The sequence below is a fragment of the Scleropages formosus genome, chromosome 16 (assembly GCF_900964775.1).
Source record: "Scleropages formosus chromosome 16, fSclFor1.1, whole genome shotgun sequence".
NCBI classification, from domain to species: domain Eukaryota; kingdom Metazoa; phylum Chordata; class Actinopteri; order Osteoglossiformes; family Osteoglossidae; genus Scleropages; species Scleropages formosus.
In genome coordinates this window covers 7,226,780-7,253,909 of record NC_041821.1, presented here as the reverse complement: position 1 = coordinate 7,253,909, position 27,130 = coordinate 7,226,780, and the positions used below count along the sequence as shown (strand labels likewise).

At 42.0% G+C, this 27,130-nt stretch overlaps 1 protein-coding gene across 2 annotated transcripts in view; it reads left to right on the top strand.

The window, feature by feature from the left end:
* Positions 1–27,130, top strand: part of lrba (LPS-responsive vesicle trafficking, beach and anchor containing) — a 168,809-nt gene that overhangs the window by 74,745 nt on the left and 66,934 nt on the right. For both annotated transcript variants that reach the window (XM_018735791.2, XM_018735790.2), the window contains exons 37-39: positions 4,177–4,343; positions 18,907–19,031; positions 25,201–25,347. In XM_018735791.2, coding sequence (XP_018591307.2) covers positions 4,177–4,343; positions 18,907–19,031; positions 25,201–25,347 — 439 coding nt within the window. The remainder of the gene's footprint in view (positions 1–4,176; positions 4,344–18,906; positions 19,032–25,200; positions 25,348–27,130) is intronic.

Below are 27,130 nucleotides of genomic sequence, written 5' to 3'. Positions count from 1 at the left end.
ACTAGTCTTTCCTCTCTTCAAACAATGACAACCTGTGATGAGGAGTTGTTGGTCCTGGGGATGTTCCGGGCCTGAGGTGATTGTGGTGATGGTTTGAGGCATGTAACCTTGTGACCTGAAGCATCACAGTCCAAGTCCTACTAAGGGCCCTACTGTAACAGCTTCAATCAAGGTAATTTAATGTGAATTGTTCCAGTGCAAGGTCTAGCTGACCAATGTAAGAATTTAATACTTGTACTACTATTAGTTGTACTAGAACCTAAATTTAACCCCTGATACCACATTCTAAATGCATAAGTGTCATTGTATTGATTTTTCTCTTTATGTGATTCTGATAGTTGAAGTGTGTGAACTTCTCCCTGTTCTCCTCTTTATGCCTAGATGACTGAAGGTTCTCCAAGGTTTCTCTCCATCAGACATAGAAAATTTTGTCTACCGGTGTTATATTGTGCTGTGGTGTGCGTGTGCGTGCGTGCTCTGAATGAAGTCCTTTGAGGAGGACACTACACACATTGAATTTCTGGAAATGGATTGATTTGTCCCTTCTGTCCACTGCAAGAAACAGCTCTCGCAGCCGCATTTGTACGGAGTGGATTGTCCAACAAGGAAGCCCGTCTTCCATTCTCTCTGTACCCGCTGGAAATGTATTGCTGGCACATCCATCAGCGCCTCACCCTGCCATGATCCCTCTTTATTTGAGCCCATGACTTTTGGACCTGTCTGAACCACCGGCAGTACTGGAGCTCTCAGATGGAGATTAATAGGCGCAGTGTCTGCGTTGCCCGGCTGCAGAGGCAGGCTCCCCTTTTAAAGGGGTTAATGCTGGAATCCCGTCCATATATATTTGTTTGATTTCCATTTTGTCATGCTTTTAAGGTCAGGTTTGACTTTAATGTTCCACAAAGAGACATAGATTGATAATTAGGAAAGAATAGCCCTCTAATGGGATTTATTCCTATGGATTTTCTGTCAAATATGAGAAGTTACTGCTCAAATTGTAGAGGAGGACCTATTAGAAAGCTCTTTGGTGTGTTCACTGGTAACTTTCCAGAGCAGCCTTCATTTACAGAGCCTTGCTCTCACAGCACAATGTACCGTCTGTCAAGTGTGTGTGTGTGTGTGTGTGTGTGTGTGTGTGTGTGTGTGTGTTGTTGGCCTTACCTTGTGTGATTTGATTTTATTTATGCATTAGGCCCAGGCTTTAGCGCAGGGGATTGCATTACATTTTTTCCAGTTGTTGCTGAAACTGCTCTCTTTCTCAGCATTTTTAAATGGTGTTTTGTACCAGAACTATTTCTCCCAAAAGGAATGTGTAACTTGGAAATATTTTAATGAAGAATTTTTGTAATTTTTTTTAATAGAAAGCGATTTAGAATCTTTGCATTATGTTTTACATGGCTCTTTGTGCATCATATATCAAATTTACACATGCGGTTCTTCATTCTCACTGAAGTATACATCGTAAGTCCTATTTTATTTGCTAAATTCAATGAATGCTAAATAAAACAGGCTTGGTTAATATTTTGAAGCACAGTATTTCTTGTGTTGTTTGGAGGGCATGCCATTTACTGCAGATATTCAGTGTAAAGTGAATTTTTTTCAATAATGACACAGAATTAGAAATTCATAAAGAGGAAAAGGTCCCACCTTCCTTTCCTACTTGAGCACTCTAGTAAATGCCTTGTCCAAGGTTATTAATCGGTCTAGGGGCTGTGTTGACCCATAGGTCTGTGCTTGTGTGCGGTCTGTTGATGTCTCTCATTCTAAGCTCTCCTCAAATGTGTTCCTGCTCTCTGGTGGGTCTGGGGTTTGAGTCCTGCTTGGGATGCCTTGTGACGGACTGGCATCCCATCCTGGGTGTGTCTCCTCCCCCTCCAGCCTTGCGCCCTGTGTTGCTCAGGGTTAGGCTCCTGCTCGTCGCACCCCAACTTGAGACAAGCGGCTTCAGCCTGTGTGTGTGTGTGTGTGTGTGTGTGTGTGTGTGTGTGTGTGTGTGTGTGTGTGTGTTTTGTTGTCCATAGGAATGTTAATCCCAGTGAGAATAAGGTCACACATTATTGGCCAAGCATAGTCTTCTCCCACCTCACAAAAGTAATTATTTTTTTTAAAACACCTTTGTGAAATTAATTCTCATGAATTGAAAACAGAATTACCATTGTTTTTCAAAGGTAAAAAGATGTCATTTCACACACTTTTTAATAGTGAGCATTTCCAAAGAATCCCCATCTTCAGACCTAGTCTTCAGTTGCACTACAGGGGATGCTATAATACACGATACTCAAACATGAAATAAATTGATGAGAACAGTGCAAATGATTTCACACACAGAAGATAAAATTCTTGTAATCTGAATCTCTGGAGGGGTTACTGTACGAGGAATTTGTTGTGGATGTTCATTCAGTCGTATAACACAAAAGGGTGGATGGCTATTACTCAATATTAAAGTGTTGAGGTTTGAAGAAAATACCATAAATTCCATACAAATAGTACAATTATATACAGAGATGCATAAGAGGCTGTTTAAGTTCTGTGAGGGTAGTAGTGGAAATAGCAGCAGGGCTCAATACAGTTGGTCACCATCTTACAAACTATCGAGGAACCTTTTGCTGATGAGAACTTTTTTGAGAAGCATTTGGGTCGGCGTACTAATTCATAGCAGTTCCAGAAATAGTAAGTGCTGCCTAATGGTTTTTCAGTAGAGAAGAAAATTGGAAAAAGAAGCAGGGGGAAAGTTAACAAGCGGTAAATGGCCTTATGCCTTCTGCATGTACCAGTTTTGAGCCGTCGGTGAAATGCCACCTCTCCATCATCCTGCACCTCCATTTAATACTTCTGACTCCAAGTTGATGCAGCGTTTTTGTTTATACTTCAGTGTAAATAACATATAACTTTCTTTTTTTTTTTTATTATAATGCTCTTATTATGGGATTACTAAATTTTGTGTCATGTCTGGAGGAAAAAGAGATTGAGGAGCCACCGGTGAGCACCACTGCCCTGGTCTAGCTCTGGGTTGGGTTCTTTATTGGGATTTCTTTTTAACATTCACATAAATAGTCCTGCCAGAAGAGTCAAAACACCCAGATGCAAGCACGAGCTGTCCTGGCTCACCAGGAAGCCCTCCTTGCAGTTTGCGATCTGCTGAATAGGCAATGGAGACAGTTCATGGTACTGCTCTGTTCACATCTGAAAAATCCAGCTGTTGCCTCCCAACCCACAGACCTGTCTGGGTTGTTGACATTTGTATTTATTCGTTTAGCGTATGCTTTTCTCCAAAGCAATGGACAACTTTGAGTCAACAAGTGTATCATTAACACATCAAGACAATAGATGCAGACATGCCGTTCTGAAAGTACAGTCACTTAGTCCAGTTTCACTATTTTTGCTGCACACTTTAAACAAGTATTTGGAAATAAAATTGAGGAGTTGTTGCCAACTACATGTCAGCTATCACTGTTTGTAAATTGGAGATCAACTGTGTTAATAGCTGTTATGACACTACAATAAACATATTTACTGTAGTTTTTACATTTATTCATTTAGCAGACGCTTTTGTCCAAAGCGACGTACATCTCAGCAAAAGTACAATTTATGCATTACATTAAGAGAAAGAGAGACAGCTGCAGACATGAACGTCTCAAACGAACCTAGTTTGTTCCCTACCAGTTGCTGCTAGTATATATACTTACTTACTTACGCCTACTACCCCTCTTGGGGCATAGGTCGTCAACAAGGACTAGTATATATACTGTATTGCAAAAGTGTTAATTATGTTTTGTTAGCTTGGGAACTGGACCAAAGAGTGCAATTTTAATGTGTATTTAAGAAAATGGATTATCACGTGCACCTTATAAGTGACCTTGCATGAGGGGGAAAAAGCTATTTTTGTGCTTTGTTTAAATCCCATTTGCACTGTATTTCTTCCCAAAAGAGAAGATTTGGAAGATGATATGGCCAGGGTGAAAGTATACATTTAAGAATATATCCTGTATTGATATGTACACACTATTCAGTGCAATGTGAATGAAACCTTTCTCCTCCTATTTGTTAATTTTCTGTCTATAGCATGAGGCTAATTGAATCTGTATGTCGTTTACCCGTGAGAGGCCTCAGTTAATGTGGAGTCCCTCTACCATTGCATGTGTTATTGGTTCACTGATGTTAACGTTCTCCCCGCAGTCCCAGTGTGCCCAATATGCCGCAGAGAAGCGTGACGAGGAGAAGATGTGTGACCACCTGATCCGTGCAGCCAAGTACCGCGACCATGTCACTGCAACTCAGCTCATCCAGAAGATAGTCAACATCCTAATGGACAAGCACGGGGCATGGGGGAGCTTGGCTGTGAGGTAACGCAGGGATCCAGTCTCCTTTGCTCCATCTTTGTTTTGTCCATTCTTCCTTCTGAGTGATAATTGCTTATTTCTTAGTGATTTCTTGTGTCCTAGGTTTTTTCCTGTCTTAATATTTTGCTGCTCAATCCTTAGCCAAAAGCCCTGGGACAGGCATTTTGGAAAGAACTGCAGAATTATTGTATGAGGAACATACGCAAAGGTTTGTGCAGAAAGTGCAAACATTTAAGATATACATGGGGGGGAGAAATTGAAAGGCCAGGTTTGTTTTGGCGAACGATAAAGCCGTGTTCCTGTTGTTCCTGTGAAAAGGCCTTTAGGTAGATCGATCGCATACCTAACTTTGGCCAGCTGGGTTTACCCTGGGGTTAGTTTGGGATCATGGGAAAACTGTGCCTGTGGTCTCGGTTGAGGAAGACATGGCTTTGCTTCTCGTAATGGCTAGACAGGCCATTTCCTTCCACGCCTGAGGTTGGATCACTTTGTTGTTCCCTGTGCTGAATTGCCTTCGCATTAAGAAGCTACGAATCCTGTTTATTTAAACATTCTCCATCACATTTAGGATATGGGAATACTTCTATTTATTTAATAAAGCTAGATGATGCCTTTGAACCAAAATGTTTTAGCAATGGTGGCATGTACAGGTATAATGTTATACCTGCTGTCCTTTCGCCTTTGGCTTTCTCTTGTTGACATGTATATACTCTGAGACTCTTAGAGCCACAGTGTACTCGGTACCTGAGCTGGGTTTTCTCTGTTGCCGCTGCCGAAAGGTCCTGTAATTTGCTGTAGATATTGGTGCTCTAAAGCCCCCAATTCCTCCCCATTAATGTCATTTATTTAGTTTTGATATTGATGGGCTCCCTAATGGTGCACGATAGGCGGGTTTTGGAGCTGGCAGGGGGCCCGGGAATCGCTGCTGCCTTTTAATAAATCACAATCAGAGCCGCTGCCATTGCGTCAATATTTTTCGTCAATTACCGGGAAGGTCAGGTGCTGCGCTGGGCCGCGGAGCCGCAGCATGTGGCTGGGAGGGAACATCTGGCACTTGAGAACAACTGCAAATGAGAAGGGCGGGAGAGGAGAGAAACACACAGTTACTCTCACACTCATTCACATGTAGACTTAGAATCAATACTCATTCACGCACATATACGCTCGTTTACATACAGTCGCGTTTACTTGTTTACACATAGGCCGACACCATTCATTCACATTCATTTCCATGTTGTGTGACATACACCTCTAAGAAAAACACATACACACTCATTTGCGCTGATTCACACAGGACAATAAGCACTCGCAAACGCAGAGTCGCGTCCATTCAGACTTAGGCTCACATACTTTCGCACGCACGCACTCCTACTTGTCAGCCATAAGGAAAACTGCAGTGATGCAAAGGAGACAGCCCTCACAACTTTGACCTGTAGCAAAGGTATAAAATTCGCATTCTACTGTAACATTTCATAAAGACATATTCCCCAAAGTTTCCACTCAATAAGAACTGAAAATGAAAATATTGTCTTCTCAAAAGCTGATGGGAATAGTTGTTTCCTCTCAGCAGGTGTATAATATCTTTTGACACTCTGTGACCTGTCTGAATGCAATTTGTGTCTTAATATCCAGCTTACATCCGATTGGGCCTCTTGAGGGTTGAGGTGTTAGGAGTTATTTCCCTTCTGTTCTCTCTTCTCTTTTCTCTCCTCTCTTGACTGAGCGGGTAAATGTCCAGAGGGTTCCTCTCGAGCAGACAAAGGAAATATTCGTCACAGAGTGCTCCGATAACGCCATGCCCTTTGCTGTCAGTGCTGTTTTTGTCTTTCCCTTCTCGCTTTCCTGTGGAACACAGTGGTTGGACGGAAGACAAGGGACACACATTGGTACCTGTTCATCCATACATTACTGTCACCTCATCGAAAGGCGCAGGTGAAAACAGGAGCCATTTGATAAAGGGGGAAAAAAGACAAAACGAATAAGTGCAAAGGTGTCCACAAATGAGGTGACTGGTGGGGTGATTTTTTTTTTTTGGGAGAGGCTGTTGTGGGGGATGGTCCACACAGGCCTTCAGTTGTGGGCACCGTGTTTATTTGGGTCAGAAGACACATCATCTCTCATGTATGTGACACATGGCAAAGTGGCTGGACGCGCGGTAGATGAGGAGAGATGATGGAGGACGTCGGACTGAGAGTCCCGCAGGACACTCTCTCCTTACTTCATATCGTCCTTCATTGCATTCTAATGGGCTGACTAATGTACCATGGAAATCCAGTCCCAGGGCTGCGAACAGCATTGCGAACTGATGCAGGAGTGCAGATCCATTGTACAGCATGTAGGTTTTTATTTTCTTTTCTAGTTTTTCCTCGCCTTTTGTCCAGAATGCTAGGGCTGCGACACGCTCCTGTATCATGTGTTGGGTGGGGTTGCTTAAAGTGGGCTCTTGGTCCCTCAGCCCCCTATTCCCCTCCCTTCCCCTATAAGCAGCTCATTTTCGGCTGCCTCTGTGTGTTCTAATGGATGCCCCCAGGCTGGAAGCTTCTCAGCCGGAGGGACATCCATCTTTTTGTGTGTCACAGGCTTGCCGGGAAAAATCTTTGTGATGCGCACTCCAATTTTTCTTCAGTAAATCAAATCTTCCTTCTTTCACAAAGATGAATGCTTTTGAGGTGGTGGTGTTATAAAAAAAAATCAATGCTGGCAAAATTGAAACAGTATGCCTCCGTATTGATCGGCCCCACAAAATCGAAACTAACAGCTTTGTAACTGTTCCACGGGACAGTTGGCTGACCTGTAATAGACAAACTGTCAATATTGGCATTACTGTGTTATCCTATAGTATGTCATTTCACAGTTGAAGAGTTGGGAAACACCAAGAGTTGGGCTTACCATCCAAACCTGGGACCCAAATATGCCATTCTGAAATTTCCTAAATGTTGTTACAATGTTATGTTTTTTTTGTGTGTGTGTGTGATTACAATATAATGTTACTTTTAGTTTTTGAATATTTTAAAAAGGTTTTGTGTCAAATTCACCTGGTTCTTGTACATTTTCTAACAAAATCTGAGTGTGAGGATGGGAAGGGTGTATCACTTCTATACATGACTAGATGCAGTTCTTTTTGAGCTGCGATCTGTGTCCTCGCAATGGCGTCCAGTGCCATCTACAGGGTTGCCCTCCTTGTCGATGCATTTTAGAGCACCATTAGTGACACGTCTGACACCTTTCCATCTCCCTCAGCCTTCCCCACCAGCAGCGGAACCCATCATTGCAGACTGGTTCTGCACTGCCCGTGCTGGAAGGTGAAGGTTTCTGCACCCTAGTCTCCACCACACAGACCTACCGTGTAAATGCATTCCTATTAATTACCTCACACTGGGGGGCCCATTTCAGTGGACATCACCCCCTTGGGTAATTAGAGCTGCTCTCTGTATAAAGTCTGCTGATTCTTCCCGAGCCCCAGGAAGCAGACTGGTAGCGTGGAGGAAATGTGCCATACCTGTGAGTTCAGCAGAAGCCTTTCTGCAATGTGTTGTCTGCCAGGCATTAGCCTGAAATCCAAGTGTTTGTTGGCAGTGGAAGCAGGAGAAAAACATTGTTTCCTCTCACAGGAACAGCAGTGTTTCCTCAGACATGTCTACAGATGAGACGAGCATGGAACTGTTTCTACGCCTCCTTAAGACAAAGGGTGAAGCCGGTGAAACAAGGTCATCCCCTGGTCTTGGTTGGGAGCCTCAATCACCCCTGAATCCGTGGTGAAAATGAGCTTTCTAGTCTGGCATCTACATTCACATTCAAGTCACATGTTGGACATCTAAATCACTTGATATATGTCAAGTAGTACTGAACATGTCTAAATAGACAAAACACACAAAACTAGTGTCTTGCTGTAAACCTCACTGCCTCACTGTTCCGCTGACTTGTGGTTGAGTATCACCTTGTAGATGTGGAGTACGTGGCTTTTGTTTTTCTTTAAATGGGTAACTGCTCATTACAAAGTTATCTCTAAAACTGAGGGGAAAACACTCCAAATCATCAAAACAGCGCAAATGCACAGAAAAGGAAGTACATTTCACCGCCTGTGAAGGAACCGGAAAATGTGTAAGCTTATGCAGCTTTTTGATGTTCACGTCTGCTTTTGGCATGGTTCTGTATGCAGTAATAATCAGCTTTTTGCATAATGCAGATGTGCATTATTGAAAAATCAATTAACTAACAAAAGCTGTAAGGTGGAACGTTATCAGTCGGAGTGTCTTCGTTGGAAACACAGTCGTAAACCCTGGGGAACGCACCGAGCCTTCTGTCTCTCTTCTAAGTCAGGTTGTCTCTGAAATCGGGCCTAACTGCAGTGCAGGAATCTCAAGTACCGTGCTTTAAACAGTTTTACAAAGGAGCTCTTTATTGCGTTCATCATTCCTGGCGTGTCTTAAACAAAAGGGCGACGTGTACAGGGGGGAGCATTATTAAATCATCAAGGGAACATGTTAAGCTTGGCAGAAAGGCATTACATGTTTCTTTACATGGAGCAGGGGTTTGAAGATTGTACTGAGATATACGCTAATAAAAACATTTACCTTGAATAGTATAAACAATACAGTGACCCGGGTTCTAGGGAATACCAGCAGTGTCTAAGAAGGACTTCTTTTAGACTACCGAACAGCTGAGGCTCTCCATATGTAACTGTTTTTGTGTTTCTTCAGATCCTCCTTAGAGGTACTTCAATGACGAGAGTAAAAACATTCAGTTTGAAAAAGCACTGGCCTATTTCTCCTGCATTTGTAGGTGCTATCAAGTCTTAGATATTTATTGTAGCCTTCTACGTGCTGTCGTTTAAGCAAATCAGTAATGTAAACCGTATTAGATTGTCTGCTAAAGGTCTCTGGGTGTTTTCTGTCTGTCGTGTGTGTGTTGTGTTGTATGAGTCTGAGTGAAGCATATTGTCCTTATCAATCTGAGTGTGAGTCCTAGTGTGTTTTGGGGTGTCTACGAGTGTGTTTGTGTGTCTTTTCTTTGTGCATTTAGGTTAATGTGTGGGATTGCGTGTGTCTGTCTGGGATCACAGTAATTGCCTGTCTCCCTGTGTGTGTTTGGGTGTGTGTGTAATGTCCTACTAAACTGACTGAAGCAGCGCAGTTCTCCTCTGGCCCTCTCCCCACTTTCCTGTCTCTCCAGGCAGGGAGAACGAGCTCAGGTCTCGGTGCAGACCTGTCCTGCTGCGCCCCGGGATTTGTAATGGGATCTTTCCCTCGGAAAGACCAATTACACCACAGAACGCACTTCCTTTCATGTTGCAAGTCACAGATTTATGAGTGTCCTATGTCTTTAAGGAAGTATGTGGCCCTGGCTGAGCAAGGTCACGAATAGGGTCCTGATCAATATCGGAATGAAAAGCCATTTTGGAAGTTTTTAAGGGTTTCTCTTTTTTGAGAGTGTAATATCTGGGGAGTATCGATTGTCGGGGTCCAGTAGTTAGTCAACGGCTATCTCCTTTGACTAACCCCTTAGTGTGGTGTCATCTCCTCCTCCTGTGATAGATGGTTACCATCCTGGCCACTGTAATTACACACAGTGCCAGCGGCTCATCCATTTCTGCACTTTCACCGTTTACCAAAACCCTCCTTTATCTTGGCTATCTAGCACTTTCTTTTGCAGTGAAAGCAAAAAGGGCACATGAAATACTCTCCAGTGAGCAGGGAAAAAAATTATTTCCCAGAAGCCTTCAGCCTTTATTTATCATTAAATTCATTTTAAGTTTTGGTGGACTTGGTCTCCAGAATAGCTTCTGGTTATCCATGGGAATGTCCTAGTAGCCTCGGTAAGACATATTGGGAATTATCTAAGTGATAAGTTTTAAAAATAAGAAAAGGGGGGAAAAAAAGGAACTGAATTTGAACAATCTGGTGCTGAGTGTTACATTCTTTGTTATGGGGTCTGTTATATTTGCTGATAGATGTGGATCTGGCAGTTTTCTGGACTTGGGCAAATGTAGATCTTATTGTGCATATATAATTTAGGGCAAACATTATCCATATAAGTACCCAAACCTAGCCTGAAAAGTGGATGTTTTTCATGGAGCAGGATGAGTTGCTGCCTGTCTTTGTTTCCTGAGGCCATCTCTCAGTTGTTTTGCTTGTGTTGCATTTGTTCGGGCTGTTGGTTGCTGAGGATGTAGATATCTCGTTTTGGCTGTTTTTCGGTTGTTTTTCTCATGGTTGTTGAGGCTCTCTTTCTGAGGCAGACATGAGGGCTATGAGTTTGGTTAAGGCCTGTCTGGAGCACTTGCACAGCCTGTTGGCTCCATGAGTACTGTGTTGTCAAGGTGGCGGTTGACCACAGCGACTGATGCGGTGCCCTTCAACACACAACGAACAAGTGGCCCTTTCAACCTTTTAGATATTTGCGTTTACTTGCTTAACAGACACGTGATTCATTGTCTGGCATTTGAACTTACTTATTGTAGACAAGCTTAAGGTGTACAGGACCAAGGATTGTGCAGTATGAATTAGTTTTTTTTGAAGAGTTTAATTTTAGTACTGATAATTTGAGAAATTTTGCACTGGTAAAACTAGGAATATGGAAGCTAGATTAACTTATTTATTGTTATTACTGATGCTTTTATTTTGAAAACTATTAAAAAAAAAAAAAAAAGGAGGGGGGGGGCATCTAGAAGTTTGAGGTTCTCCTCTCAGGTGACCTTGGGCTTGCGGTTTTCTCAGCATGTCCTCGTCTTTTGTGTGTTTTGTACCATTTTACATGTGCTATCATTCAAGATTACACATGAAGGACAGAGGTCAAGTGTCAGGAAGAATATCCCAGTGATGGCAAAATTATGCAACACACTTAAAGTGGATGCAGTGCAGTGTTTTTTTTTTTTTTTTTTTTTTTTTTTTTTTTTTTTTTCTTTTTATTAAATCTTTAATCTGCTTGACAAATACATGTACGCTGGTTTGTGAAAACAACTGGAGACATTGCTGGTGATGACAAAGAAAATGCTGCTGCTTTCACCAGGACAGGCCCCTTGCATCAATACAAAAGATATACATATATAAACAGCAGTGAAATTCAGTATTTTCTGCCACTGAGAGCACCACTCTCCTTGTGCACCACTGCCAGAGTTGGCATGTAATTAGCATTTATTTTTCAAGCCCTTTGTCATGAAATACACACTGAATTTAATTGCTGTTAATTGGAGGGTGCGTTGTGCTAAGCCAGAGGTAATTAGGAATCTATTTGCATTTTTCATATGGAGGCGTGGAGAGAAGCTTTATGTACTGGGACTCCCACGGGAGAGCTCTAATCCCCCTGAGTCGGCGATATTATGAAGATGGGATTTCAGTTCTCCGTTTTATTCTCTTCCCATTGCTCATAAAGGGATTATCTGTGATTAACTGGAATGGGCTGTGCTGAACTTGTTTCCACTGCGCTACTGTACAAGAGCTGTATATCTGGGCTTATGCCAGCTAAGTGGTATGATGCATGAAATATTGCTGAGAAGACCAAAAATGATCCATGCATGTTTTCCATAGCAGCTTTTTGCTAACTGGTATTTAGCAAAATCATTTTTTTAATAGGAAATTTGATTTGCAGTTTATTCATTCTAACTTAGGGCTGTTGACCCACCACTGTTATCCACTGCTCTCTAGACTTGAGTGTCAAACCATTGCAGATGAGTTTTAGTGTGCCCTCGAAGGCAGAGGCTTGCTGCGTAAGTGTTAGAAAACGTCGGATGTCGAGATACGTGCAGGTCAGTGCTCAGTGTTTTGCTCCATCATTAAGAGGACCCCTAAACAAGACTCCAGACAGCACCATACAATACTCGTAAACTGCCAACACAGACCTGCAATCCTCTTTAGGTAATTGTTCGACTGTTTTTCTTACATTGATTGTGTGTTTTTCCTGGCTGTCTGTGTACTGCATGCAGACATTGAAGCTTTGGACATTTTTGAACCATGAAGTGCCAAAAAAAAAGACTAATCTTTGAACGGAATGGGTGACTAACAGCAATGCATAAAATCTGTTGTTTTGCATTATATGTGAAAATAATCCAGCGTATTGACATTACCTGCCATCGGGTGAAATGTAATGCAGAAGAAGCCGAGAGCAATTTTCTTGAAGAGAAACATGCTCGGGGAATGGTCCTGTGATGCTGGACGCGCTCTGAAGTGCCTCTGTGTAGAGGACGTGCAGTCACAGCCGCTGTGCACCTCTTGCTGATCAAAGCTAACGTTCACTATGCACAGTTAGAGCCCAGAGTATTTCCTTTCGTCTAATTTAGATTACACATTTAGTATTCGGCCATATCCTCCACGTCTGGGCAGCTCATGAAGTGAATCATTCATTTTTGAATGAATTCCTGACGTTAATTCCTGCTCCTTGCATGCTAAAGGAAACCGCAAAAGCTGGACCCAATATGTGTTTTGATGAGTTCAGTTTGGCCGCTGTCTTTTTGTGTCTTACAATTATTGTCAGTGTCATTGTCAGAAACTAGAGTAACACAGAAGAATCTAGTATTTCAGAATATTCAGTTTTCCAGTCATTTTTTGTTTTCTTTTTGATTTAAAAGTTTTTCTCAGCATTTTCTCTAGGGTCTTGAACTGGTCTACATTCACAAAAGCACTTTTAAGATAAATAATATCTGAAAAGAAAATGCTGTTTAATCTGTGTGATAATCTTAAAATTTTCTACTCAGATCAAACTTCAAATAAGATATTTACTGTATTTTCATGTAGCGGTAAAAAAAAGTATTGTGTAAAAAGCTGAAAATTAAACTTGGATAAAAATATAAAGGTTCGTGACAGACAAGCACACACTGTATATATCTGATCATATACAAATGATTATAATACAAATAAGTATTAGAGTATAAAAATGTTGAAATTCAAGGTGTTAGAGAAGGAAAGGCTTTACTCCCTTGTATGAGATTGCTTGTGATGCTTAACCAGGCACACTCATTTTTATTCCCATAGTAAGGCAGTGTGTGGCTCTTTAATTTAAGGCAGAGGGTACCAAAGGGTCCATCACTGCCACAACTTGACAAAGAGGGGGTCTACAGCCACTGGTAAATGACAAGTTTTCAATTTATTTATTCATCATTGTGTAAGAACATGGTTTATGCAAATCCAGAATAATCTGTGCAATGCTAGTAGCGTTTAAGCGATCTGAGTAGTGGCATTTGGCTACATTAATAAAAAAAAAAAGGCAGAACGAGAAATCTCCTTAGCATATTGGATACCACCGATTGTTGCAGAATTAATCCTGCTGCAGTGTTATAAATGGCTGTTTGTCCTTTACAAAGAGCCCTGGTATGGGGTGATGTATGAAACGATGTGTGTTTTGCATGTCCTGTTTGCAATGATAAAGGTCACATTGTGCCCATTTACATATTCTCCAGCCAGAAATGAACCTCTCAGTAATATCACATGTATAACTTGCACATTATCAGAGGTTAAAAACCACTATTATTCATGAAAGTTAATTTAACAGAGGTTGGAACTTATCTGTCTTGCTTTTTAATTTTTTTTCTCCCCCCATATCGTTGTACGAAATATCAAAGGCTACACAAACCGCCTTTAAAAAAGCGGTCAGCGGTGATGCATTTCCTCTCGGGCCTCCAGTATCCGATTGGATCTTGATGGATGGCAATCATTTATCTTTGTCGGAAAGAGAACAATTCAATTGCTGAAATAAGAGTGCTATCAAACTTTGTTTGCCAGTGCAGGGAATCTAATAGTGTCTCAGGAGTGTGTCCAGCTTTACAACCGATGAAGAATATTATTATTGCCAAGTAAACACTTGACCCCTGCATTTGCATTCCAAAAATGGGGGGAAAGCAATATCCAGCAGTTCCTTTAATTTAGATTCTAATTCCTGAAAATGTTAGTCACATTGTTTTATTTTTGTGCAATATGCTGTGTAAGTGAAGATTTATGCTATATGTACTGCTTGCATATTTAAAAATATGCATGGAGTTTAAGTGCTGTAGATATAATGCGGTATAGCAGTTTTTTTTTTTTGTTGTTTTTTTGCAGATTCTGTTTTGATGAATTGGTGATCATTCAGGAGTAGAGCAATGCACAGAAATGGGTCAGCATAGGCTTCTTTGACAGAATGTAGTCAGTGGTCTAGATTGAGTTGCAATTTGAGGTTTTCACAGTGCGACTCATACATTTTTCTCATTAATTTGACCTTGTCTTTTCCTGTTACTTCAGAAGTTTACATCTTGAATTAACTGCAGTGAAAACATGTAGTTTTTTTAGGAAACAAGGACTTAGCGCAAGAAAGCATCGTTTTTATGATGCATTTGATTGTTACAATAAGACAAAGTGACAAAATTTCGCTGACATTTGAAACCATGTTATATAATAAGGTGTTAGAAGGGAATAGTGGAAAATGAACCTAAATATTTTAATGTTGAAATGTGTTTAAAACAGTATCTGTAATTTAGGAAATTTCCTATATTCAGAAGCCGTTTATTTTCCTAGGAGTGTAAAGAGTCTGTTCCTATGGATGGAAAGCCCCTGCTGCGTCACGCTTCTGTATGTGCGAGGATGTTCGACAAGCACCTCAGGCAGGCATCCTCCATTGGACCCTGTCTCCTTTGTGAACCAGGGGCCCCTGACAGTGACAACTGTTGGTCTGTTGTCCCTTGGCGATCGTTCTGAAGACTCCGTGCCATAGTTAAACATCTTCATTGTCACGTTGTGCAGGAAGAGCCAATGGATATGAACAGGATTTCTACAAGAATCTACCATGATTTGCTGTAGAAACTGAAGTGTTTGTACCTGTTATGCTTTTCTCTCTCTTTTGTAAAGGGAGTGTCTGTGTTTAAAAGTGGTAGTTTTTTAGATTAAATCCTCTGTGCCCTAGTGAACAGGAATAACCGTGGCCCCGGTCATGGATGCACACTCCCCTCTGCTGCTGCTTCACTGCCCACTTTGGAAGAGCACTCCCTGATGTTCACTAAAACACGATTTTCAAAACTCTGAGATTCCGCCCCTCCACTTCTGCTCACTTCATTCACTGTTCTCTGTTGCTTTTCCACACCTCGCAAACATGTTTTACAATAAACACATCCAGAGGAACTCCTCTTCTCTTCTCCAAGTGCTCTGAAATGTGCATGTTAAGGCAACTGCCAACCACAGGCCAAATTAGTCTTCTCTGTAGACGTTTTTATGAGTAAACTAATTACTAATTACACAAGCGGTTTGCACGCGTGCCTGCTCAGAGGCCTTTGTGATTTTAATTGTTGTTATCTTGAAGAATGGCACCATGTAATACCACCAGGATGTTCACGGGTGGATGGAAGATGAATAATTTATCATCCTTATAAAAATGCTCTCAGTGCGCATGGTATCGGGAGGGATTGATGGCGGCCGTAGCGAACGCAGCTTCCCGGCCGTTCATTAGGACCCCGTTGTCATGCGTTGGCGGTGCCCGCTGGAAAACGTTGCACAGAGGCCTTGCAGCTCCCCGACTAATTACTCTCGCCAACGGCACGCGCTGATGAATTGATCCTTTTTGTGTCGCTCCCCGAAGGCGGCGGGGATGGGTGTGGGGGTGCCTGGGCTGCGTTTCTCAGGCACCTCCATGTACGTTTTGATAATTTCCCCGCAGATGAATGCTGGGAGCCGGGATGATGAAGTGGCCCTTTGCGAGCGGCGGGCTATCGCACGCACACAGGGCCTAGGTCTTTGTGGCAACGCAGAATACCTTCCTGCCACAGACGGACCCAGCACGGTCACATTCCATCTCTCTTCTCTCTCCCCCTCCGCTGCTACCACCCCGCATCTCTCTGGGGGGAGCGGTGGGGGTGGATTTGAAAGGGGCTCCACTGAAAAATAAATAATAATAAAAGATTCACAACAAAGGCAGCTGCACGTGCTCCACCTGATGGTTTAATATCTGTAGTTTCTGAAGAGCTCGGAGCAGTGCAGAACTGCTGCTCTCGCGGTTTAGCGCAGCATTTGTTTCTGTGTAATTTTTTATTTATGATTTTTATCCCCGTGAGTCCTTGACAGAGAGACTCAGGCCAGAGAATCTCTCCTTTTGTCTTTCATATGCAGTTTATACTCCAGCCCTTCTCTTTGTATGTATTGTTTTTAGACTCCCCCCCCCCAGGATGGGAAAAATAATGTACTCCAAGGTGTTTATAAATGCTGCGACAAGGTGACTAAGAGAAATGCAGCCTTTTAAGGCTTAATTGTAAATGGGCTCAGCAGATTACCCTTGGAAAATGCTGTAGGTTGGTGTTCCTTTTATTCTGTGGTAATTTAACTAATTTTTTTTTTTTTTTTAACTCATCCTCCACATAACTGGGTCCTACAGTCTGAAAGATCGTCGTAACCCCTTTTCCACACAGCAGGCTTTCAAAATGAGTCTATTGGCAGTTTTTTTTTTTTTTTTTTTTTAAAATCTTATGCAGTCATTCTTTCTCAATAAATGTACTTCCCACAGTCCTTACAAAGGTGCAACAGACTGTACAGGCACGTGTGTGTGTACACTCGACTTCATACAGGTGATTCAGGACAACGCAACACAATTCTTGTCCCTGGTTATGGGTTCAGTGCCGTTATTTAACACAACTGCAGAACGGTAAACCTGGAAAAAGCACTCATGGGAATATAAAATTGCAGATTTCTATAAATTCAGTTAAAAATTCTAATTGTGCTTAGTGCAAGACAACATGAGATGACAAAATCCTGTCATGCTGACAGGATTGATATTGATATTTTTACCTGTCACTACTGTTGAGTAATGCCAGTCTAATACCACAGCTGAAACCGCAAATTCATTATTATTGCTGCTGCTGTGTTTTTGTGCTTTTCTCCAAAGCAGGTTATTTAACAGTTGTGGGTAAAATACTAGAGCAGACTGTAATTTGAACCCCTTGATCCTTTGAGTGATTACATAAACTAACTATAAACCCATAACTGTTATACAACCTAGTAGTGCATACTACTGTATACTACTATTACTTATATCATTGTGTTCTTTCTGGAAGGAGGACTGGGGAAGGAGTCAGCGGGTGTGTAAAACTTTTTTTTTTTTTTTTCTTTGCTTGTGCTATTTACAGAAATGGTGAGTGCTGAGAGATAAGACTGGTCACGAGAAGGTGTCCAGAAGGGCTTCCCTCTGACTGGAATGTACTCTCCAGTCTTATATTCGTGGTTGCGTGCCGCCCTACTGTTAGGCAACATTTAAACACGCAGCGATGACACCCCCTCCTTTTGTACTGCCTTGGTCACGCCCCCATGGCCAGGTGCACCAATTATATAAATGCCTTTAATAACATGAACACACTTACACTAGTGTAAATAAAGTCAAATGAAGGTCACCTAGCAGCAAACATAATGATGCAGAGCTCCTCTAGCAGCATAGGGTCATGACATAGAAAGTTGTGGCCGTCATGAGAGCGCACCGCGGGGTATCAAGGGTTTAGTGGGTCCTGCAGCAGAGCACAGCGAGTTACGCACCGCCTTTTCACATGGCTACAGTAAATCAGCCCACAGAGGGTCCTGGAAACCCTGCTAAAGCAGTTTAGCGTCTTCAACCCAGCGGTATACCTGTACCGCAGGGAATTGTTGCGTAGCTTGAAAATAGTTTAGGAGCAACTCGAGGGAGGGGTGGTAATTGTAGTCAGAAAATCCTGTGTCTCGTCAGTCTCTTCCCTCTTGAATTGCACGTAGAGATTCCCATCGTTACTTTCCGTCTGTGTTTCCTCGTGAACTCTTCTGTTTAATATGTGGAAGAAAGCCTACGCTATGATTTACACTGACAAATGAGCGTGGACTTGCGTGCCTTGCTGAAATGATTCTTTAAAAATAAGCAAACCTGGAGAAGGGTGGCAAATCAGTAATGGCAAAGAAATGTATTTGCCCATGCTGTGTTATGCCTCAGGGCTCAAATGTAATGAATATTTTAAGAGATTATTTTGATTAAATTCCTGCGTCTAAATGGGATAATGTTTTATTATGGTGCACGAATTACCCCCCACTGCTGCCTTAGTTTCTTCATTAAAAAGTTAGCACTTTTCCGGTGTCTCGTGCCGGCCTGTGTAATGCTCTGACCCCAGTGCGGTGGAAGGCGCAGATTGGGAAGAAAAATGACAGGGGGCCTGGACATTGATGAATATTGGTAACGTTACCCTGTATCTATAATGGCCTTTTCCCTATTCCGCTGTCTAAGCGCCATCCTCGGCTGGGGGTGCCCTGCTGTGGCCCGAAATGAGACTGGAGTCTGCGCACCCGCCACCGGGGCGCGGGTAGTGGGGGGAGTGGGGTGGGGACGGATCGTTCTGTCAGCGGCCCGTTCCACCATGATGTATTTGGGGCTCATTTCACCTTCCCAGAAAAGCAGTTTTAGTTGGTGGGGGTAGTAGGAAAAAACTATGCAGGCATTCCCCCCCTTCCTGGAAGGTGATATTGTTGTTCTCAAGGACATCCCTGGGTGCGAGGGCCGCAGACAAGGGGGGCCTTTTATGTGGCTCGTCGCCGTGTTCCGTTTGCTGATCCGTTCGGGTTTAATTGCTAACACATGCACCCCCCACCCCCCTCTTGCTCCATCACAGACGTCCCCAAGAGTTCTGGCGCCTGGACTACTGGGAGGACGACCTGCGCCGCCGGCGACGTTTCGTACGAAACCCCTTTGGGTCCTCGCACTCCGAGGCCACTCTGCGAGACGCTCTGGAGCACGGTGAGTTGCTATAGCGGTGGGCGGCAGGCGGGTGTGCCTATAAAACTTACAGCTACAGTTGCCATAAAATTTTCACTGTGCCACAAGACACCGTTTAAGAAAGAGAGCTCATTTGAATAGTTCACACGGCTAATGCTGCTTGTGGCCCGTGGTGATGGAGACATTGTACGGCACACCACCCCCCTCCCGATGTCCCCTGAGTGTTTTGTGTTCAGTTTGTGCCATGCACCGTACCTTTTGACATAGAAACCTACAATTTTGTTGTTTCCTTTTTTCCTTGCATTTCAGTTGTGAGCAATGTCGGTAAGTAGCATGGCAAATGTGTTAAACCTATTGACTTGTTGAATTTTTTTTTTTTTTTTTTTTTTTTTTTTTAAGTTTTACTTCCATCCTTTCCTTATAAGCTTAAATCGGATAGGTGCGATGAGTTCGGAGATCCACTTTGAAGTTGGTTGCAGTTCTGTAGGGGTTTTATTTGGTTTTCACATTCTGTTGAAACTTTCTGTTGATGGCTGAATGCTGCTCTGTCATAAATGGGACTTAGCATATATCTGATGCCTTTTCTTGAGAGAAGGCTTATTCAGACAGGCAGGTAGGTACTTTGACATAAAATTTAGCGAGGTGGAAAGATATTTCTACATCTTCACTGAAACCATACATTATTATTTGTATTCAGTGTGTAGTAGCCTGTAAAAAGATTTACTTTTTTCATACAGAGATATGTAGTGCATTTACTACATTTTTGGAGTTTAACTCATGAAAATCTTGAGCTGTCAGGTGTTAAAAATAAATAAATAAATAAAAGGGCAAAAATGTTTTTTGTTTCCTTTTTGGCAAACGTAATAAGTGTTCTGTTGAAAGAATATAGGTTTTTAAAAAAATGTATTATCAAAAAGCTAGACAACTTCAATAAGGAGGAAAAGTAATTGTCTTTTTTTTTTTTACAATTTCTATTCATTTTATCTCACACCTTTGTCCAAGTCAACCTTCAGTGTCAGGTCACAGTTATAGTTTGAGTGTTATGTAAAGAGAACACCTTGTTACATTTCTCAAACTGATCAGTGGTGTCCATAAAGAAATCCATTCTGCCAAGCTAAAAAGACATGTAAAACAGTGAATTAATGATGCTTCTCTTTTATAGCAGTAGTATATTCCTTGAACATGGAGGTTACCAAGGAAACGGTATCGACTGTAAAGTTGGCTACGTGAAACGGCCATTGTTAAGATGGAAGCAGGGCCTTGTTCATCCTCTGACTTTTTTTTTTTTTTTTTTTTGTGCTTATTGACAAAACATCAGGCATCTGACAGCATTTAATACAATGTAACTGACAAAACATCGGGTGTGAATCTGCCTTTAATACACCGAATATGCTGAGCATTGCATAGGAACGTTATATATAGTGGAGAGCGTTGTGATTTTCTCAGGCAAATTAAAATGGTCTGACTAAAGCTAGCCTTAAGGTTGTGGATTTTATTTCTTCAATGGATGATGGGGGGGACGTGTCATGAAGCAAGCTGTGCCCACTCCAGATTTAGCTGGAGTAATGATAGACTTTACTCCTGGTTTCTGCTAAAAATGTCTTCTGCCCTTCCCAGAAGCAGTGCTTGTGCTCTGTTTTGACTGCTGTCTCCCAACTTAACCTATCGTGGTCCGCATTAAAGAGGCATTTCTGGGGGAAAAATACCTATAATATGTCATGAGATAGTGCACCCCGTGCAAGGCTGGCCCAAGACGAATGACCAGTGTGACAGAAGTCAATAAGAATGTGATCTAAAAGCAATAACTGCTCCAAATCCCAGCATCCTTGGAGACCATTGCCCACCCTAATGGTTGTAATGTGCAGCTGAGGGAGGACGCCAGGGTCTGGGGCCTTCGAGATGGGAGCTACAATTGTCCAACGCTGTGCCCGAGCATTACAGGCAGCGTGTCTGGCTGAATTATCCAAATTACAGTGCTATGTTTCCAGCTCTTGCTGTATCTGTTCTTTAACAGTTCCTCTGTGGGTCACTTCACTCATTTACAGTCAGCTTGTCCAAGAGCTGATTCGATTTGGTAAGCAGTTTGCATATCGAGTATTAAAACAAAACTAAACCGTAATAAAAACACCTCAAACATCACAAATAAGCAGAAGTCTCAAAAATTAAGTAGTTTCACTGAAATAGTGAATGTGGGGAGGACAGTCTTACCCAGTAATCCCTCTGCTTGACATAATGAGGACTTTGAGGTTTCTTGAATTAAAATATCGTGTTTCTCAGGTTTTAAATGTTTCCGTCTCCTGGTGTAACCTCGTTCTCTTATTCTGTGCACCCCTCATCACTGAAGACGAAAAAGGGTCTTAAATTTTCACATGGAGCATAAAGGTCATGTCTGGCTGTAATTATTTTCATCAGACGGACAGACAGATCTGCCATGACTCCAGGCTACTTCTGATAGCACTTCAAGAACTAAGGAAAACACTAAATGCATTTGTTTTAAAATCAGTTAAATATGCTTTTTATTTTTATCTTCCTCTTGAATAAATTTACACAACTTTCTCTTAGGTGTGTTTTTGTGTCCATAAAGAGACGTTGTTGTTGTTTTCCCCCATATTTCTTTGTATAAAACAATCCTATTTTAAAATATGCACTCAAGCACAATTGTGATCATTCATAGCTCGCCAAGAACTTCAGAACAATTTACACTGGAAAGCCAAGAGCAAGGCGCTTGTGTGGGGGGTAGGACCGTATTTATGGCTGCAAAGGGCCATCTTTTCTTGGGATTGATTTGGTCTGGATGAAGGGCTGTAGAGCGGAGGTGGCAGAGTAAATACCTGAAGACTAATGTCTCTGTTCTGGCAATCAATACCTGCCTCATGACTACACTGCTGGCTATGCTCTTGTTAAAAACAAATTTGTTAATTCTGACAATTTAATTGCTCTGCCTCGGTCCGCCTTTTGTGGCATATAAATGAGTATTTGAGCCACTCAGTCGGAAACGGGGCTTAAAACGGAGCAGTGTAACAGGTTTTATTTACATTTGTGCCCAGCCTTGGAAGAATGGTTTGGGTAATCGATTTTGATCTGCACATTTGGTACAAAAATGGTTTTGGTTTCTTTGCAGCTTTGAGCATTCTATCTTCCCCCCCATTTCCTTTAGTTTTTTTTTTTTTTTTCCTTTTTTCTTTTTTTTAAAAACAGTTCTTACACACTAATCTGTATATCAGAACATTGTCTTTATGGAAAACACATGAACAGGCATGCTCATATTTGTTCAGGTGAGGGCAGTGAGAAGCTGTATGTTTAATATTCTGCCATGAATCAGGTAGTAGCGTCTGATTTTTGTTTTTGTTCCGATTTTCATGCTAATATCATCCGCGTACATGAAGCTTATTGCTTCTCTTTACTATGAGAGCAAAACCTGGGCTTCATTTTATCCAATCTTACTTGTCCCGTTGCCTGTGTTTTACAGCTGTGTGTCTGAGGTACATTCCTCCAGAATCTTACTTGGGGATCTCTGGATTTTGGTGAATTTAAACGGAGCAAGCTAATGTAATTGCTTTGTAAATACCAGGAGGTAAACATCACCAGTTGCTCATGTGCTTTTTGCCTAAATCGGTTGTCATGGAGGGAGAGCAGAACATCTGTATAATTTAGCCCATGACATGCAGAATTGGTTCCAAGAAAACTAGATGGCATTTTCCCCTACACTGCTGTGTGTACCCACATCTTTCTCAGCCCTGAGGTTGTCCTTTCCTTTGGTAAATTCACCAGTGCCACAAGAGGAAGATGTGATTGTCTAATGAGTCACTTTGTCGTGGATTGGAAACCTTTTCAGTAGGCCATGAAGTCATCTTCAGTCCATGTGGATGCATGGGAGGTAGTACAGACACACATAATTTTAAATATTTTTATAAATGCAATTTATATTTCATTGTTAAATGTCATTGTATGTGCTTGCTATATTTTGTTTAGGATTTGTACTGTACCGATGACAGTACTATGGCTATGTAGTACTGTCATTTGTGCAGAGAACAAGCACAAATAACTGTGCAAAAGCCTACTTTTATCATTCTCGTGCTCACATAAAAATGTTTTTTCATGTACTGTCTGTGACAGTTGTATGTAAGAGGCTTTTAGCCCCTGAACACACTGCAGTGTCGATGGCAGTAACATTGGCAATGGCCTGTCATACATATACAACGCCAGACGTATTTAACCCTAAAAATAAGTAGTGTCATTATCACTGTTCTTAGTGGTAACTGCACTGTATGTGAATAATGTAATTATGAAAATGTTTGCATTTTGTTTTTTGCATATTGATTTATACATTAGGGCAAATGAAAGTGAATGTCAGTTTTTTTTTTTTTTTTTTTTATTTGAAAGGTAAAAAAAAAAAAATTAAATGTCTATTATTCATTCATTTATTTACTGTCCTCTTGCTCAGGTCTAGTCCACTTGCCGGTGTGAACGGTGAGCATGTGGAATATATTAGGAAGCTGGTAGTAATTTCACTGCTGCAAACTGAAAATCCTCCAGGGGGACTTAATTACAGGAAGGCCTTTCTAAATATCAGTGAGCTGCATACTTTCCATGACAAGACATTTTTCAGCTTGGTTTTAACAGTTTCAGCCTCTATTTGTAATGTTGCATTCTTTTAAAAAAAAAAAAAAAAAAAAAAAAAACTTGTGTAGAAAGGAAGTGTTGATGGCGTGGTCGAAATGGGTCAGTGGATTGTGCTGGGGCTGCCTTCACCCCAGGTGTGTGTTCACACCTCGATCCGACTGTATTACAACCCCAGACTTTATCAGCAACCCCCTGGAAGCCAGTGCTTTCACCCCTGTTTATATGAACCAGGAATGGGCCCTTCCACTGGGTTACACTGTACACCACTGGGGAATGCAGTCTTCTCTAAATGTTTGCAGATTACCATTTTTCTTAAATAATCCACTGGAAACCTCAAGTCATGTAGGCTAGAAATCAAAAAAGTAATAAGTATTGAACAGCCCCTGCCTTGATCTGAAGGGTTTGGCTCCGGTTCCTCGAAGAGGGGTTTGGCCCCAATGAAGTTGCCCTTAATGAGCTTTGAAGTCTTAAATGAACACAGAATTGTGTTTTTAATGGGGTTTTGTGCTCGACGTGTTTGGCTGCAAGGGAAAAAACGAAGGGCTAAAACGAGGTTTTCACTGAAGGGCCCCGCGCGCCGCTCCTGCACAGCTGGGCTCTCACAGGTCCGCCTTGAGTCGCGGGTTCGAGTCTGTCTCTCCAAGGAGGAAAGAGCAGCCTGTGTGCTATCTGAGTGTTTAAAGTCCGCCGAAGTTACACTCTCAAGTTGTCAGTACATCCTTTCCGAACTGAAGCCCCCCCTGGTTTTTTTTTTTTTTTTTTTTTTTTTTTTGCTCAGAGTGACCCGAACGCTCCCGAGAGAGGATTTTTCAATTAGATCTGTTTGTCTGCGTCATTACAATCTGCAATCAAATACGAAAGTACAGCCGACCGCAAAGAGTTAAGGAAAACGTATTTTAAAAGCGGGATACTTTTGATATCTGTATTTCCATTATTATTATTATTATTTATTATTATTATTGCTAAATATGAAATTGCATATCTAATTATGAAGCGTGTACTAGTGATATTAGAATTTAAATATTCATTCGAAGGAAAACCGTAAAATGTAGTTAATCAAATAATGCGCTCGTTTTATTTTCGATTCATTTTTATTGTAATTGAAGAAATATTTTTTGTTTTGTAGGGGGGAAAAAAAAAATCAACCCGAACATATTGTAGACTCTGAACTGGACGCGAAGTAGCAACAACAAAAAAAAAAAAACTTAAAAATATTTTATGGATTCATTTCAATGCGTTGTAATAAACTTATGCAAATATATTTAAAAATGCAGAATACTGAGTGCTCTAGTTTTTGGTGAAATATATAAATACTTTTAACTCCCATCAGTGACATATATAGTTAATTTTAACTCTCACGTGTTGCGCTTTGAAAAATGTTGATCACTGTTCTGGTTTCGAGTTTTAACCGTTCAAATGTTCAAATCTGTTCAAATAAGCCTTTTGTATACTACTTACCAGAGGGAATATTGTATGAGAAAATGTCTGCAGGTGCAATTTTAAAAAAAAAAAAAAAAAAAGTGTCGCTTTTGCAAAGGAACTTGATGAGGTTTGTTGGTCCTTTCAGCTCCGGAGGAGGAGGACGTCCTCAGGGGCGGCCGCTCCATCCGCAGCCCCGCGCTGGGGAACCAGAACTCGGACAGCGAGCTGGTGCTGGACGGAGACGAGGACACACTGTCCAGCCTGGAGGACAAGGAGCTGGACAGCCTCACAGGTACAGCAGTCCATGTGTGTCCCGGCGTCATCAGTCCGATCATCATCGTAAAGCCCCCCCCCCCCCCGCTCCCGATCTCGCTCCTCATCTCTTCCTTGCATTCTACAGGCTTCTGAACTTTATCTGCACACACACTCAGAACGTGTACACACACGCACATATTCACTGTATATGTACATATATATGTGTATGTATATATATATATATTATTACTATTATTTGTTTTCAGCAGCTCCAAATATTCTGCACTATTTGACAGTCGGGCTGCTGTTCGCGAGATATTCTGTCGAGGAAAAGTAAGGGGGGGAAGTTAGTCGGAGAAATGATCGCCTCGTGCGTTCCACTTAAAGTGCGTGTTTTTATATTAAATGTGCGTGCGATTTGCGTGGCATCTTTAGTCTTCTACCTCGAACATCTTCTGGGTTCAATTGCGAGGCAGCAACGTATGGTACTGTACGTTACTGTGGGACCGGCGGTGTCCGCCGCCGCGAAAAGACGCACTGGAAACCGGGCACCGTGTTTTACCAGTATTAATAAAATTATGGACGGGCTTCACGGTGTTTTGTTTTCGTGTCTAGTTTACATTTATTCCTTTAGCAGACGCTTTTCTTCATCTCATACAAAATACAGTTTGTGCATTACATTGGAATAAAGACGTGGCAATCCTACTTGAGTGCGGGGATCGTTTAAAAGACGAGTATAGAACCGTTTTGCGGTTATGATAACGATAATAATAGCCGTCGGTTTATCTGATAAAATTTGCAGATGAAGAATTTTATGCGGCTGTTTAAAAATAGGGAAATTGCCTTGATTAGTTTTGTAGACCTTTTTCTCCCTTGCCCCTGTCTCATGGAGTAGTGGATCTGTTTTTCCGTGCTTTATTCACATTTGCCCTTTTAAAATGACGCGCATGTCGGGAAGCGTGCGTGTGTGTGTGTGTCCGTCCGTCCGGATACCCAGTAACTCCGGGCTTTTTACGCGTGAGCGCCGTGGCCTGTAACGCTGTCGTAAAGGACCATGTTCCATCGTCACTGCTGTAGTGTAACACCTCCGCTGTCTGAAAGTGGAAATGAGCGTTTCTTCTTCAGCGGCACGAACCTGAACTTGAGAGACTGAGAGGGTTCGTGTCCCCAGGAATGCCTCTTAGAGCTTCAGTTTCGGGGATGCTGGGAAATGAACCCGTGCGTGTCCATTGCCTTCATTGAGCAGGCCCTGTTTGAGGGAAACGAGCCCGTTTGGGCCCCCCCCCCCCCCCCCACCAACACACACAGCTCACTCCCCCGAGCTGCCCTCTCATTGTCATACTGGGCATGAATGAAGATTGATGAGGGATTGAAGAGTGTGGAGATCGATGCCACTGACTGACAGCTCGTGTCACTTGACAGGAACAGAACACACGTGCTGCTGTGTGTGTCGGATGGACAATAAATTTTACGTTTCGTGTGTATCATTAATAACGCGTTATATACTTTTGAAGTTAGTTTTATGCCATGCGCACTCGATTATGTGTGTTGGGATTTACATTTACTCATGTAGCTCACATGAGTAACATTTATCACAAGCTTACAATGATTTATACCTATCTGTACAGCTGGCTAATTGTACTGGTGCAATTTAGGGTAAGCATCTTGCTCATAGGTACTACAGCCGGAGGTGGGGCTCGAACCTACAACCTTCGGATCCAAAGGTAGTGGCGCTAACGCTACCAGGTGCCCCGTTTGTTCATAAGTTTTAAACCGGGATGTTTTGTGACTGCGGCAATATATTGAAAGGGAGAAATTAA